The following is a 12,228-nucleotide window of genomic DNA, read 5'->3' as shown; positions in this document are numbered from 1 at the left end:
AAACAAAAGAAAAAATAGCTCTTAAACGAGCTATAAACTATCTTGGCCCCAGGGGGATAAAAAACAAGGAATAAAAGCTATTACAAAAATATTTAAAGGGACGCAGCCCCAGGTAGAGACTTAGGAGGGAGGAGCATCCTCCTTAGCCTTTTCAGCATCCTCCTTGGCTTTCTCTGCCTCCTCCCAAGCAGCCTCCTCCTCGTTGAGCCGAGCCTACCATTTGGCCATGAGTTCTGCCTTGAAAGAGCCTAAGAAACTGGTATCGAGATCGGCATTACTGGCCCAGATCCTATGCATGGCCAGGTCGACCGCCCGATCCTTCTTCTCCTTAAACACTGCAAGGACGTGAGCCTTTTTGCCCTCCATTATCTCGAAAGTGGGTGCATTCTCCTCCTCAAGCTTGGCATTGATCCTCTCAAGCTCCGTGAGCCGGGCATTCACCTTCTTGAGCTCGGCTGTCTTGGCCTTTATTTGTTCAGATTCAGCCTCTATCTTTGCCTTTGCGGCCTTGAGCTTGTCAGTAAGCTTAAGTTGGAGATCCTTCGACTCCTGGGCATAGGACATGCTCGAATGGACCTCATTGTTCAACTTATAATTAAGCTGAGCAGAGACAACAAGAGTCTGACACACAAAGAAATCAAATTAGAACATACACTAAGTACAAGTACAACTAATAATAAGATGAGGGAAGTTACCGCAGTAGTGAGCTCGATACTCTTGTCATAAAGTGTATTACAGTCTCGAGCATTGTTCAAAAACTGCCACTGAGGGGCGTCGAAGCCACCAAAGCTCTGGCCCACTCAGGACAGAATGTCCAAGCCAAGTGTAGCACCATGGGGCCCGACAACATTGTCAATTACATACTCATCAACATGAGTAGAAATCGACAGCATGCGCTCTTTCGACGCTGGCTTCTTCGGAGGAGGGCCGAGAGTTGGGCGGACTAGGATAGTAGGAGGCATTGGAGGGACATCTATGGTGGAAGCTTCAACCTGGGAAGCAGGGTCCACATCCGAGCTCGTGACAGCGGGAGCTGGTGGAGGAGGAGTCTTCTCAGTCCTCTTGAGGACCTTGGCAGGTCGGTCAGACTTCCGTGAGCCCCTCGGGCGCTTACTCCTTTGGGCCCCCTCGCCACTAGCGAGCACGGTGTCGAGGTCGGGGTCCATAGCACCTGCACAATTACACCAAATTATAAGATATTCCAAGACAAAAAAGTTAGCATGATGCAGACAGGCAAGGAATAAAAAGACAAGTAGAGAGAAACCTAACTAGAACTCTCCCTCGAGCTCATGCTCGATGACCACGTAATTCCCCCATCTTCAGAGGAAGCGGAGGGAGTGCCTTCCCTAAACGTGGAAGTCAACCTCGAAAGGTCTCTATATTCGTTTGTCCCGTATTGAACGACTATTTCGTAACATACCTTGTTCAGACTATACATAGTGTCATACTTCCCGAGACAACTATCGAACCTATGAGCCCTCTCATCTACCCAGGACCATACATAAAAATGGTCCCTATCATCCTTACACAACACTAATCTGTCGGGCTTATGCTTAAGTAGTGAGGGAGACCACAAGTCCGAGCTAAGGATGACCATACCTCTGTCGCTCGAGCTTGAGGCTTCATCATTGGTCTTGTTCCCCGATTGCGAACTCCTGTGACGTCGAACTGGGGATGGCGGCTTAACATTTTGCCTCGGAGTAAGGCTGCTAGTTGGAAGAGGCACGAACTCCCACTTGGTATATTTTTTGTTGGACCAGTCAAACGTGGAATGATCCTTCTCCAGGAGGCCGCATGCTCGAAGCATGTCTTCATGAAGAAGAGAGGAAAGGGAGTGCCTGCCATAGGGAAGTTGGAGCAAAGCCTCCTTGTGCTCTTTCATCTCCTTGGTGGGAGTGGGACGATGGTAGTTGGCTAGAAAAATGAACATATTATGACTAAGTGCAAGCTTAAACAAAAACTCGACCACAAAAAGAAGAAATTTTTTAGGTACTTACGAATTCGCCTGAACGAGTAGTGTCTGGAAGGAGCCAAGCCATCCGTCCAAAAGAAAGCCTTCTTGAAATCTAGGGGATGGTTGGGTAGATCCTCAAAGATTTTCTTCTCCTTGGGAAAGCTCGAAAGGTAATAGAAGCCGTCTCCTCCCCGAGCTTGGGAGGGATTGCACTTCAAACAAAAGAGATACAGAATCTCCTGTGGCGAAGGTCCTTCCTACTTTAGCTCGTGGTAGAGCGACCTCAGGGCGAACAAAACCATGTATGAATTAGTGTTGAGCTGGAAAGGGGCGAGCCCAACGAAGTCCAAGATGTTCTTGAAAAAGGACTGTAAGGGCAGTAAAGCCCCTGCCCTCCCTCATGTGTTCCTAGCTCCAGGCCGCATACTTCAACTTGTTGTCAGGGTTCCCATCTCCCGGGGCACGACAACTTCGCTAGTGGGATGTTGGAGCTCGACACCTCAGCGAGCCCGATAATCCAATGTTCTGAAGGGCCAAGATGTCAGAGATCTTTCCTAATGAAGAAATCGAGCTCCAGTAGTGCTCGGCCTCGAAGAATTCTCTCTTCGAGGTGGGAATGGAGGTTGACTGCGAGGTAGAAGGGGCTTTGATGGTTCTCCCATTAGTGAAAATTGAAGGTCCCCCGGCTTGAAGGCGAATGTCACTCTAAGAGTGGGATTGATGGGAATTGTTCTGGGCTTGGAGTCTGGATCTGGGTATAGAGCGACCCTAAGTCTCTTCCTTTTTCCTTCCTCGACCTCGTCAATTTGACGCCGAAAGTGATCTCAGGTATCTTCTTGCTCGCGCCTTAGTTGGTGCTCCTGAATCAGACCCTGGTTCTGGGTGAAAGGTGACTCCGGGCTCGGAGCCTTCAGTGAATAAGGAATTGCGAGCTTTGACCCCCACCGCTTTTTTGAGTTTTGCGGCATCTAGCAAGAGAAAAAAGGGTGAGGGTCAGGCGAACAAGAAATTAAGAATGAAAATCAGGATGATCTAAGCTCGAGTGATCGAGGCTACAAGGCAAACTCGGTCCAAAAGACGAGGCCAGTCTCGGAGCGTATATTCCACGAAAAGAAAGGAAGGTGGATTTATTTTTGAAGATCCCGATATTTCAGGGAAAAAAGTTGGCAGTTACTCAAAAAATGATATTTTTTGGAAACGTGCAATTTATAAAACCCTAATTTTGTACCCAATATCTTGGTGTGCAAGATATGTCACCCGAAATTCAAAAACTCATAAAAAGAACCATGTTTGGGTCTTCTACGCACGATCTGGGTTTGGAACCCGTGATATCAGAACTTAAGACTAAAATTTATTGAAACACTCTAATGTGCAAAACTAGCGAAGGAACCAACAGTACAACAATATACACATGCATGAAAAATATACGGGCATACGAAGCTATGAACAGAGAACTTACACAATGCAGTCGGCGAAAACAGAGAGATTGATGACAGAATAAGTGGTTGCAAAAATGATCTCACGGAGTCGAAGAAGCCAACGTTGCTTTGTCTTCTTGGCTTAGAGAACATGCAAGAACTGGGTAATTTTTTTTGGTTTTTTCTTTTCTCTCTTCGAAAGCTTGAACATGAAAGTAAAATGGGAAAGACGAGTGGAGACATATTTATAGACCCCTGAGAATGTAAAAAGTCGAATTAATTTGGGCCATTGGCCAGATTCCGTATCAGATCCGACGCCCAGGGACAAATGAGAAGATGGTACCATAAAGTTGGCAGGCGAACGAATGTGAGCAGGTTTCCAAGGCACTCAAGTACTTTGATTGGCCAATACACGGCTTACGTGTGTCCACACTCGAGTGTTTTTCATGGTACAGTTTCCAAGAGGAGCAGTTCAAAAGTTTCTTTCTCATAGGATTTGAACTGATACTTTTGAGGGGGCAAAATGTTACACCCAGATTTCGAGACCAGAGGTTATGACCTCGAAAACTGGGCTCGTCAAGTGTGAGCTCGAAATGTATGAAAACATTGTATGGTCCAACTGTAAAATCTCTGAAGTAAAACAACGACCTCGAAGATGTGTAACCTCGGGATACATTCTGAGTTCGAAATAGCACGACATTGGGATACATCAATTACCGATTGTCTTCAGATAAAACAGTCTGAGCTTGGGAAGTGCAAGCTCGAGTGTGATAGCTTCGACATTATCTATCTACTCCGAGCATGTCTTGAAGTGGGGTGGCAAGTTCGTAACAGTTCCATAAGTCTTGACAGTCACAATGTCGATTGCTGATCTCGAAGACCTGATGAGTCACCTGGGATAGCCCGTTACGTGTGAACATACTTATTGTTGTATAATCCCAATATTTAAGGGATATCATTTAGTCTGTTATCTGTTCCCGATTCTTATGGGACGTTTCCATGTATATAAGAGATATTGCATTTAATGTCATTATTTGAATTGATATACAAAATATCTTCCCGAAATATGTGGGAATGAACTCTGTAACCTCCCCTATAAATAGAGGAGGAATGACCACTTGTAAATGATCGATATCTGACTGCTTGAGAGAAAGTTCTAGGTAATTCACCTCTGAAGAATTTCCAGAAAACTCAAAGTCTTAATAACATAGACTCGTGGACTAGGCAGAATTAATTGCTGAACCACGTAAAAACCCTCTTGTTTTTTCTTCATTATTCATTCGCTTCATAGTTTACACTGTTTAATTGCTCTACGATTTAAGTTGAGGAAAAACGGCGTCAACAATATATAATATTATTCATTTATTTAAAATTTATATGACAATCATAAAAGCATAATAAATATATTTAGTAAAATTTTAAAATAAATTAAGTATGTGTGCATTGCAAATTGCTTGTACCTAGTATATTTAAATGTATATGAATTGTTATAACTTATAAATTAATTTAATTTTACAAAATCTCTAAAATAATATTAACATTTATATAATTGATAAATCTTCAAATTTACAAAAAAAAAATTATATGTTTAATTTTAAAATTTTAAACACATAAATTTTGTTTTTAATTATATAAATCTTTAATATATATTTTATTAATTATAATATTATTTATGACTTATTTATTGATACATATTTTTTTTTTCAAATAAATATAATTTTAGAAAATGTTTTTGTTGGGTAAGATTTTAATTACAAAATTTGTGTATTATTTGAATCATCAAATTTATAATTTTTTTATACGCAAAAATTAATATAATTTACTATTTTTATAACATGTAACATATTAATTTAACTTTAAGGGGTTAAACTAAAATTAAATACGTTGAGGGGTAGTTTCTTATTAACTTTGAGTTAATGGGTTTTGCTACCTTAAAATTATACCTCCACAAATAAAATTTATTAATTTGTTTGATTTTATTTATAGAATTTATTAATTATTTATATTAAATTTGTATTATTGTTATATAAATTTAAATAAATAAATAAAATTATATTTAAAAGAATGATATAAGCATATTAAATAAAAAATTAAACCAAAACATTTTTTTATGGTTTTTAAAATATATATATATATAATATGATAACATTTTCAAATATAAATGAGAACTTTTTTTAATAAAAATTAAGATTATGTATTATATGTTATTATTATAATTATATTTTATAATATTTAAATTTATCTTAATATAAGTATTAAATTTCTAGTCTTGTATTAAATATTATTATAATAATAATATTTAAATTCATATTAATATAATTAGTAAAAAAATTAGCATTATATATTATTATCATAATAATATTTTATAATATTTAAATTTATATTAATATAATTATTAAATATTTAGTTTTAGTTTTGTACTATATATTATTATAATAATGATATTTTATAATATTTGAATTTAAATTTATATTAATATAATTATTATATATAATCTAATATTAAATATTATAATAATAATATTTTATAATATTTAAATTTATATTAATATAGTTAATTGTTGAAGGTGAAATCTTGTCAACGATATAAAGTGAGAAAACAGAGACTATATTGCCAAAGATATCTTAGAATAAGATTGTGAGAACTTGAAAGAGTAAATATGGAGAATTACAATAGAGTAAAATGCGTGTATTGCTTAACAGCCTCAGCATACAATGAATTTTTCCACACCCTTTCTAGAGGGGTGATGATCTATTTATACTGGAGCTCTAATGGCTCCCCATACATTGTGGTCCCGGGGGACAAGATTGTACATAGGTACATTGTCAGGGTAGTAGCACAAGTCATGGTGAAGCAGAAGGTTATGGTGTCGGCCTGGTACATAATCAGAGGTATGCATGTAGTGCTTCCACTCTCTGTACAAATCTGTACCTCCACTACTTGTAGGATACAGATGTCAGAGTCATGCCTTTGCCCTTTTTTTCGGGTTGTACATCCCGTGCTTGTACATTTATCTCATGCCTAGTGGTCCCCCTTACCTAAATATCTTCTCTAGGTTTCTTTATATTTTAGTAAGTGTCGGTCCATACTTCTTTTATCCCGTCCTTACCTCTAGGTACGAGGCCTGGAAATAGGCATGTACGAGGCTTGGGGATGGGTCTCACAAGGCGAGACCCTTGGTGCCTAAGTGAGTATCCAGGCGTGACTTGGGCATTCACGAGGCTCGGGGATGGGTCTCACAAGGCGAGACCCTCGGTGCCTAAGTGAGTACCCATGTGTGACTCGGGCATTCACGAGGCTCGGGGATGGGTCTCATAAGGCGAGACCCTTGGTGCCTAAGTGAGTACCTATGCGTGACCTGGGCATTCATGAGGCTCGGGGATGGGTCTCACAAGGCGTGATGGGGTTGCATGAGGGGCACGAGACGGTGGTGGCGTGAGGCTCCTTAGCGTGGTCGTACCTTGCGAGACGCACACGGGCCTGGTGAGGTGTGTCTCGTTGTGCGAGGCGTTGGCGCGCATCTGGGTCGCGAGGCGCGGGGGCGAGGGAAGCCTCACATTGCAAGGCCCTTGTGGCCTTGGCAGGCGCGCGCGGGGGAAGGGCAGCCTCGCATAGCGAGGCCCTTGTGGCCTTGGCAGGCGTGCGCAGGGGAAGGGCAGCCTCACATAGCGAGGCCCTTGGGTCCTTCTGGGCATTTTTGCTAAGGCCTCCTATGAAACATGGGTCTCGCGTGGGGTGGGCGAGATATTGGGCTGCTTTGTTTGCCCGAAGCTAATGAGGGTAACCCTTAATTTTTCTCTTGAGTGTTGACTATGGCTTTGGTCAATTTTTGGCATTTACATTAATAAATATATATATTTTTAATTATTTAAAAAAATATATTTTGTTAAATATTTAGAATATTTCGTTAATATTTACAAAACAATTTGTTAAAACAAATAATTTATGATATCAACACTTTTTTTTATATAGAAGAAATACCATGCACCGACAATTGTTTTCGTAAAACAATAAACGACAATTTGGCCAAAAAAATTTGAGTAAAACGACAATTAAAATTACAGCTAAAAAATAAAGTAATGAACGGTCTTGATTGGCCGTCACATGAGATTATATGGTAGCGGCGACATCCAATAATATAGTGCACAAGCACGGAAGCATTAGAATTGGGGGTTTAAGGGAAAACGACGACAATTATTTTTTTAAAAGAGTAAAACGACAATTAGGAAAAAAAAAACAGCAATTAAAATTACAGTTCAAAAAATAACACCATCCAATTATTACGTGTACAAACACGGAAGCCAGGAGCGTAATTATTATAAGGTGAAGGTAAAGTATACGACACCTGTCTGCATAGAGAGAGAAACAACCAAACCAAGTAACCAATTTTGCGTTTTATTTTTTATTTTTCAGATATTTAAATTCCTTTTATTTTATTAAAATACTTTACCCGGATCGGACGGTAGCCCGAGTCGCCACCGAAGCACCATAAGGGGGATCGATTCATGGAGGGAGTTGGGGCCCGGCTCGGGCGGTCATCGACCCGTTACGGACCGGCCACGGTGTTTACTGGGCCGGTGAGGAGGTGGAAGAAGAAATGGGTCCACGTAGCACCATCGACTTCTAACAGTAGTGGAGCAGCGTCGACCACCACCACCACCACCTCCTCCAATCACTCTCAGATTCACGCCCTTAACGGCACCACTAACGGTAGTACCGGTTCTCATCTTCTTCTTTATAAGTGGACTCCAATTACCCAAAGCCAAAACGCCGCCATTAACGGTAATACTAATACTAACGGGGACAGGGTTTCTAGCAAAGACGAGACGGCGGCGGTACCACCGGACGAGCCTCCTAGGCGAAAATTCAAATATATTCCGGTAGGTCTATGTTCACCCTTACTTTGAATTTTATTTAATTATTTATTTGTTTTTAATTTTTGGGCGTTTTTTGGTTTTTCGGGTTGAAAAGGATTTCAATTTGGTCAACGGGTTGTTTAACATTATGTTGATTTTGCTATGTGTTGGGGGGCAATTGTATTTTAGGGTTTGGACTTTTTGTTTAGTATATCTGGGAACCTGCATTTTTGGACTGCTCAGATGTAGAAGTAAGGGGGAGCAAAATATTTTAAGCATATTTTTTAATGAGGATGTTAATTTCTGATATGAGTTTGTTAAAGAATTGATTAAAGCTTGGATATATGGGTTATTTGAGGCTTGATTGTGAAGGAGATGTATTTTTCCGTACCTTAATTAAGGCGCTAACACAATTATTGGCTTAGTTCTATTACAATCTTCTATTCCTTTTAATAAATTGGATTGTTTAATAGAGATTCTTTGTTGTTGTTGTTTGGGTTGAATGATGGTTTAAATTTAAAACTCGTATTGGGAGAAAGTGTCTTAAAAAGTTCATGTTTAGTGATGCATATTTATAGGTGGCCTCATTGTGATGCTCTTCCTCTAAAATCCAAGTTATTAGATTTGGAATTTGGCAGATCATACATAGTTTCTAAGTTTTAAATTATCGACAGTTTGGCTAGAGAATAATTCAAGTGTATGTTCTCATTAGCTTGCCAACAGAATGCTATCGTACTATTGCTTTCTTAGAATTCTTTTTGCTTGAGAGTATAAATCAAGCGTGTTCTTATTTTTTTTTGTAACTACGAGCCTATAGGAATTTACCTTAGTGCTGTGGCTAAATAAAACAAAGTTAATGAAATTAGTTCTCATCAGATATCTTAGTACTATGTTACCTTAAGACTAGCATCAGATAATATTTCTATCAACTGTTAAGCATGACTTTCATTTATCTAAACATCACATAAAATGTGTAACAAATATTAAGTAGTAATATTAAAGGTCTTGGAGTAATCACAAGGAGCCATTCTTTTCGGTTTTGACATGATCATGCTACACTAGGGTCTTGATAGGTGAAAAGTGTTGATCTATTTGGATACAATGGGGATGGATCCCCTCCCCCCACCCACACACACAATCACTTGAGGCTACCTCAGGTGGTTGATAATCTATATGGATTATGATATGATAACGCTAGATCAGATATTCTATTGTGAAAATTTGCCGTATTTGGAGTGATAAGCTTGATTGAACTCATGCTCAAATTAACCTGATTTTCCAAATATTAACGAATATTGATGATGTGAAATACAACTGGTATAATGTAGCCAAAAGTAATTGATGTACAGAAGTAGTTGTTTAACCATTGTCATGATATGGATTTTTTTTATTTTTTATTTATAAATATCCATGTTGTAAATAAATCTTTTTGGATGTGTTGGGTCATTTCTGAGTTATGGATCTTAGCTGGGAAGTTGAAGAGAACCTTTAGAGCACTGCCTGTTTCTTTTCTTAGTTCTGTTTCGACAAGGCTTTCTTGAATTGCACTGTGTTTACTATTTTAGACAGACTTTATTTGATTGGTTTTCTATAAAGGGATTCAAGATTTTACTCTTATCTGTATTGTGTGAGCTTTCTTTGTAGAACTACTAGGCCTGAAGCTGAAGCTAGTGTCTCTATTTACGGTTCTCAATATATGGTCAAAGGTGTTGAAGCTTTTAGTAATGATTAAACATTATTGAAATTTTGGTTAATTAAATTTTTAACTAAATCTTATGACCTTTGTCTGGTTTTTATTTTATCTTTGAAGTGTCATTAATGTTTCTGCATTTGACTTAGAATTAGCAGTAGACAATCAATTGGTTGTATAGTATTGGTTGTTGTCATGCTTTGCTAATATAATCTCTCTCATCATCTAATTGTACAGATTGCATTGCTAGAGGAACAGAAAGATGGCACCGCAGAAGATGAAGCTGCAGAAAAGGTGACAGGGGAAGCTAAAGCAATTGAGATTGATTCATCCAAGGATGGTAATTTGGATGAGAAACCTGACATTAACGATGTTCCTATGGAAGAAAATCAGGTGAACGTTCACATGGTGGTCGTGCATTTTGTTCTCTTATTGTTTCCACTTCTTATTATGTGAATTGAACTGAACTATCCACGTTACCTTCTATGGATTCCATATGCACTATTCTTACCTTCTATGGAGTTTTCGGTTAGGATAGTTTAGAATTATTTAAAATTTAGTGCAGTTTTCTTTCAAGCAGAAGGTGGGTCTTCTAATCAGTGTTTATAAACTTTCTTTGACAACAATTTCTCGTGTTACTAAGAACCTTATATAAACTGACTTTTTTTCATTAGGCCTAACATTCACTTCAATTTTCAATCTCAGGACGCAAATCAGGTAGTACGCCAAGATCTGAATGAAAGTACTTTGGATCTAAGCTTAGGATTGAATGCTCATGACAGCGACAATGATCCCGATTCAAAATCTGATCACAGAGATAGCTAGTTGAAAGAGTGAAGTTTGCTGTACTGTACCTATTGGAGATTGAAAGCCTTGCCTCATTTTTTTGGTCACTCAGATGAATTGTCCATAAGACTTCTTCTACCTGACTTCAAATGTTTTCATCCCATCCCCTTCACAACTAGTCCTTTAGCTTATCCATAATCCATGTAGTTTTCTATTGCTGAGTCATTGTCATACATTACCTATTCTTTAGCACTGAACAATCGAGTTTTTTTGCTTCCGGAAATTCTAATTGGTACTGATGGAAGTGCTGGACTTTATATAAGTGTAATGAGATTAACTATATTTATTTACCATTGACAGATCTTTGTTAATATCTTATGAATCACTAATGGCTGTGCCATTTACGGTGCAAATGTTTTTGGGCTGAAAATGGAACTAATTAATATAACTAATTTTAGTGGTGTTTTTAATTAGTTTTGGAATGTTGATGATGATTTAGACATAATGTTACGTATTACGAGGATATATGGTTATCAATAATAAGTAGTATTGTTATTATATATAAAGCAGTAAGAAGGAAAATGAAAAAAAAAAGTAATATTGTTATAAATATTATATATATGATGTCCATAATAATAATAATAATAATAATAATAATAATAATAATAATAATAATAATGAAGAATTACTAGGTTACCTAAAGTAAAATATCAACATTAATTTATTTGTATAAATAGGGTTATTTCTCTATTGAAATAACACATACAAGAGTTTTACTCTCTTTACATCTCTATGTTATTCTGTCTATTTATTTTCTTTATACTTTATACTTCTGTAATCTTAATAGTTTTATAACATGTTATTAGCACGACTCTCTAACTATCATTATGTAGGTTCAAATTCTTATATTGAATCTCTAGTCATAATCATTCGTTGAATCTTAACTACATGATTCAATCTTCAATCACCATCTTATGTTGATAATAAAATTCATTATCAAGCCTCTAATCGTCATAGTTTATTGAGATAAAAATATTTTATTGTGAATGTATGTTTATATGATTACCATACTATATATATATATATATTGATCATAAAAAAATATATATATGTGAGTTGTTATTTTACCATTATGATAGTATTAGATGGTTTAATGTCTTGTTATCGTAAATATGATTATATTCACATGTATGTGTTCTTACTATCTCACATATTTAATATTGATTTTCTATAGTATTTATTTTTTAGTTATTTACAAATAATTACATTGGAATTTGTAAAGTTCCATGTCTATGGCATATTGAATTTTTTTTTATAGATTATTGAGATAAGGTCTTCCATATATCCTGAAGATTATACAAAAGTTATATTATTCATTAAGATATATAATTGCTAAAGAGTTGTGATATTTTAGTAAAATTTCTTGAAGTGAATATTTCACATATTTGTCAATTATCTGAAATTTATGAACACAATTAAAAAACATTGAAATGTATTATGATTGATGCAGTTGGTGACTGATTT

General features: G+C 37.1%; 1 protein-coding gene across 1 annotated transcript; it reads left to right on the top strand.

Moving 5' to 3' along the window:
• Nucleotides 1-7,729: 7,729 nt before the first annotated feature.
• On the top strand, nucleotides 7,730-11,075 carry LOC133788505 (uncharacterized). Its single transcript, XM_062226016.1, has 3 exons — nucleotides 7,730-8,252; nucleotides 10,156-10,311; nucleotides 10,624-11,075. Exons 1-3 carry the CDS (start codon nucleotides 7,878-7,880, stop codon nucleotides 10,741-10,743), a joined length of 651 nt encoding a protein of 216 aa, XP_062082000.1. The 5' UTR covers nucleotides 7,730-7,877; the 3' UTR covers nucleotides 10,744-11,075.
• The last annotated feature ends 1,153 nt before the right edge of the window (nucleotides 11,076-12,228 follow it).

This window comes from Humulus lupulus, chromosome 7 (assembly GCF_963169125.1).
Source record: "Humulus lupulus chromosome 7, drHumLupu1.1, whole genome shotgun sequence".
In the NCBI taxonomy this organism is placed as follows: domain Eukaryota; kingdom Viridiplantae; phylum Streptophyta; class Magnoliopsida; order Rosales; family Cannabaceae; genus Humulus; species Humulus lupulus.
This window is presented reverse-complemented; position numbering and strand designations above follow the sequence as displayed.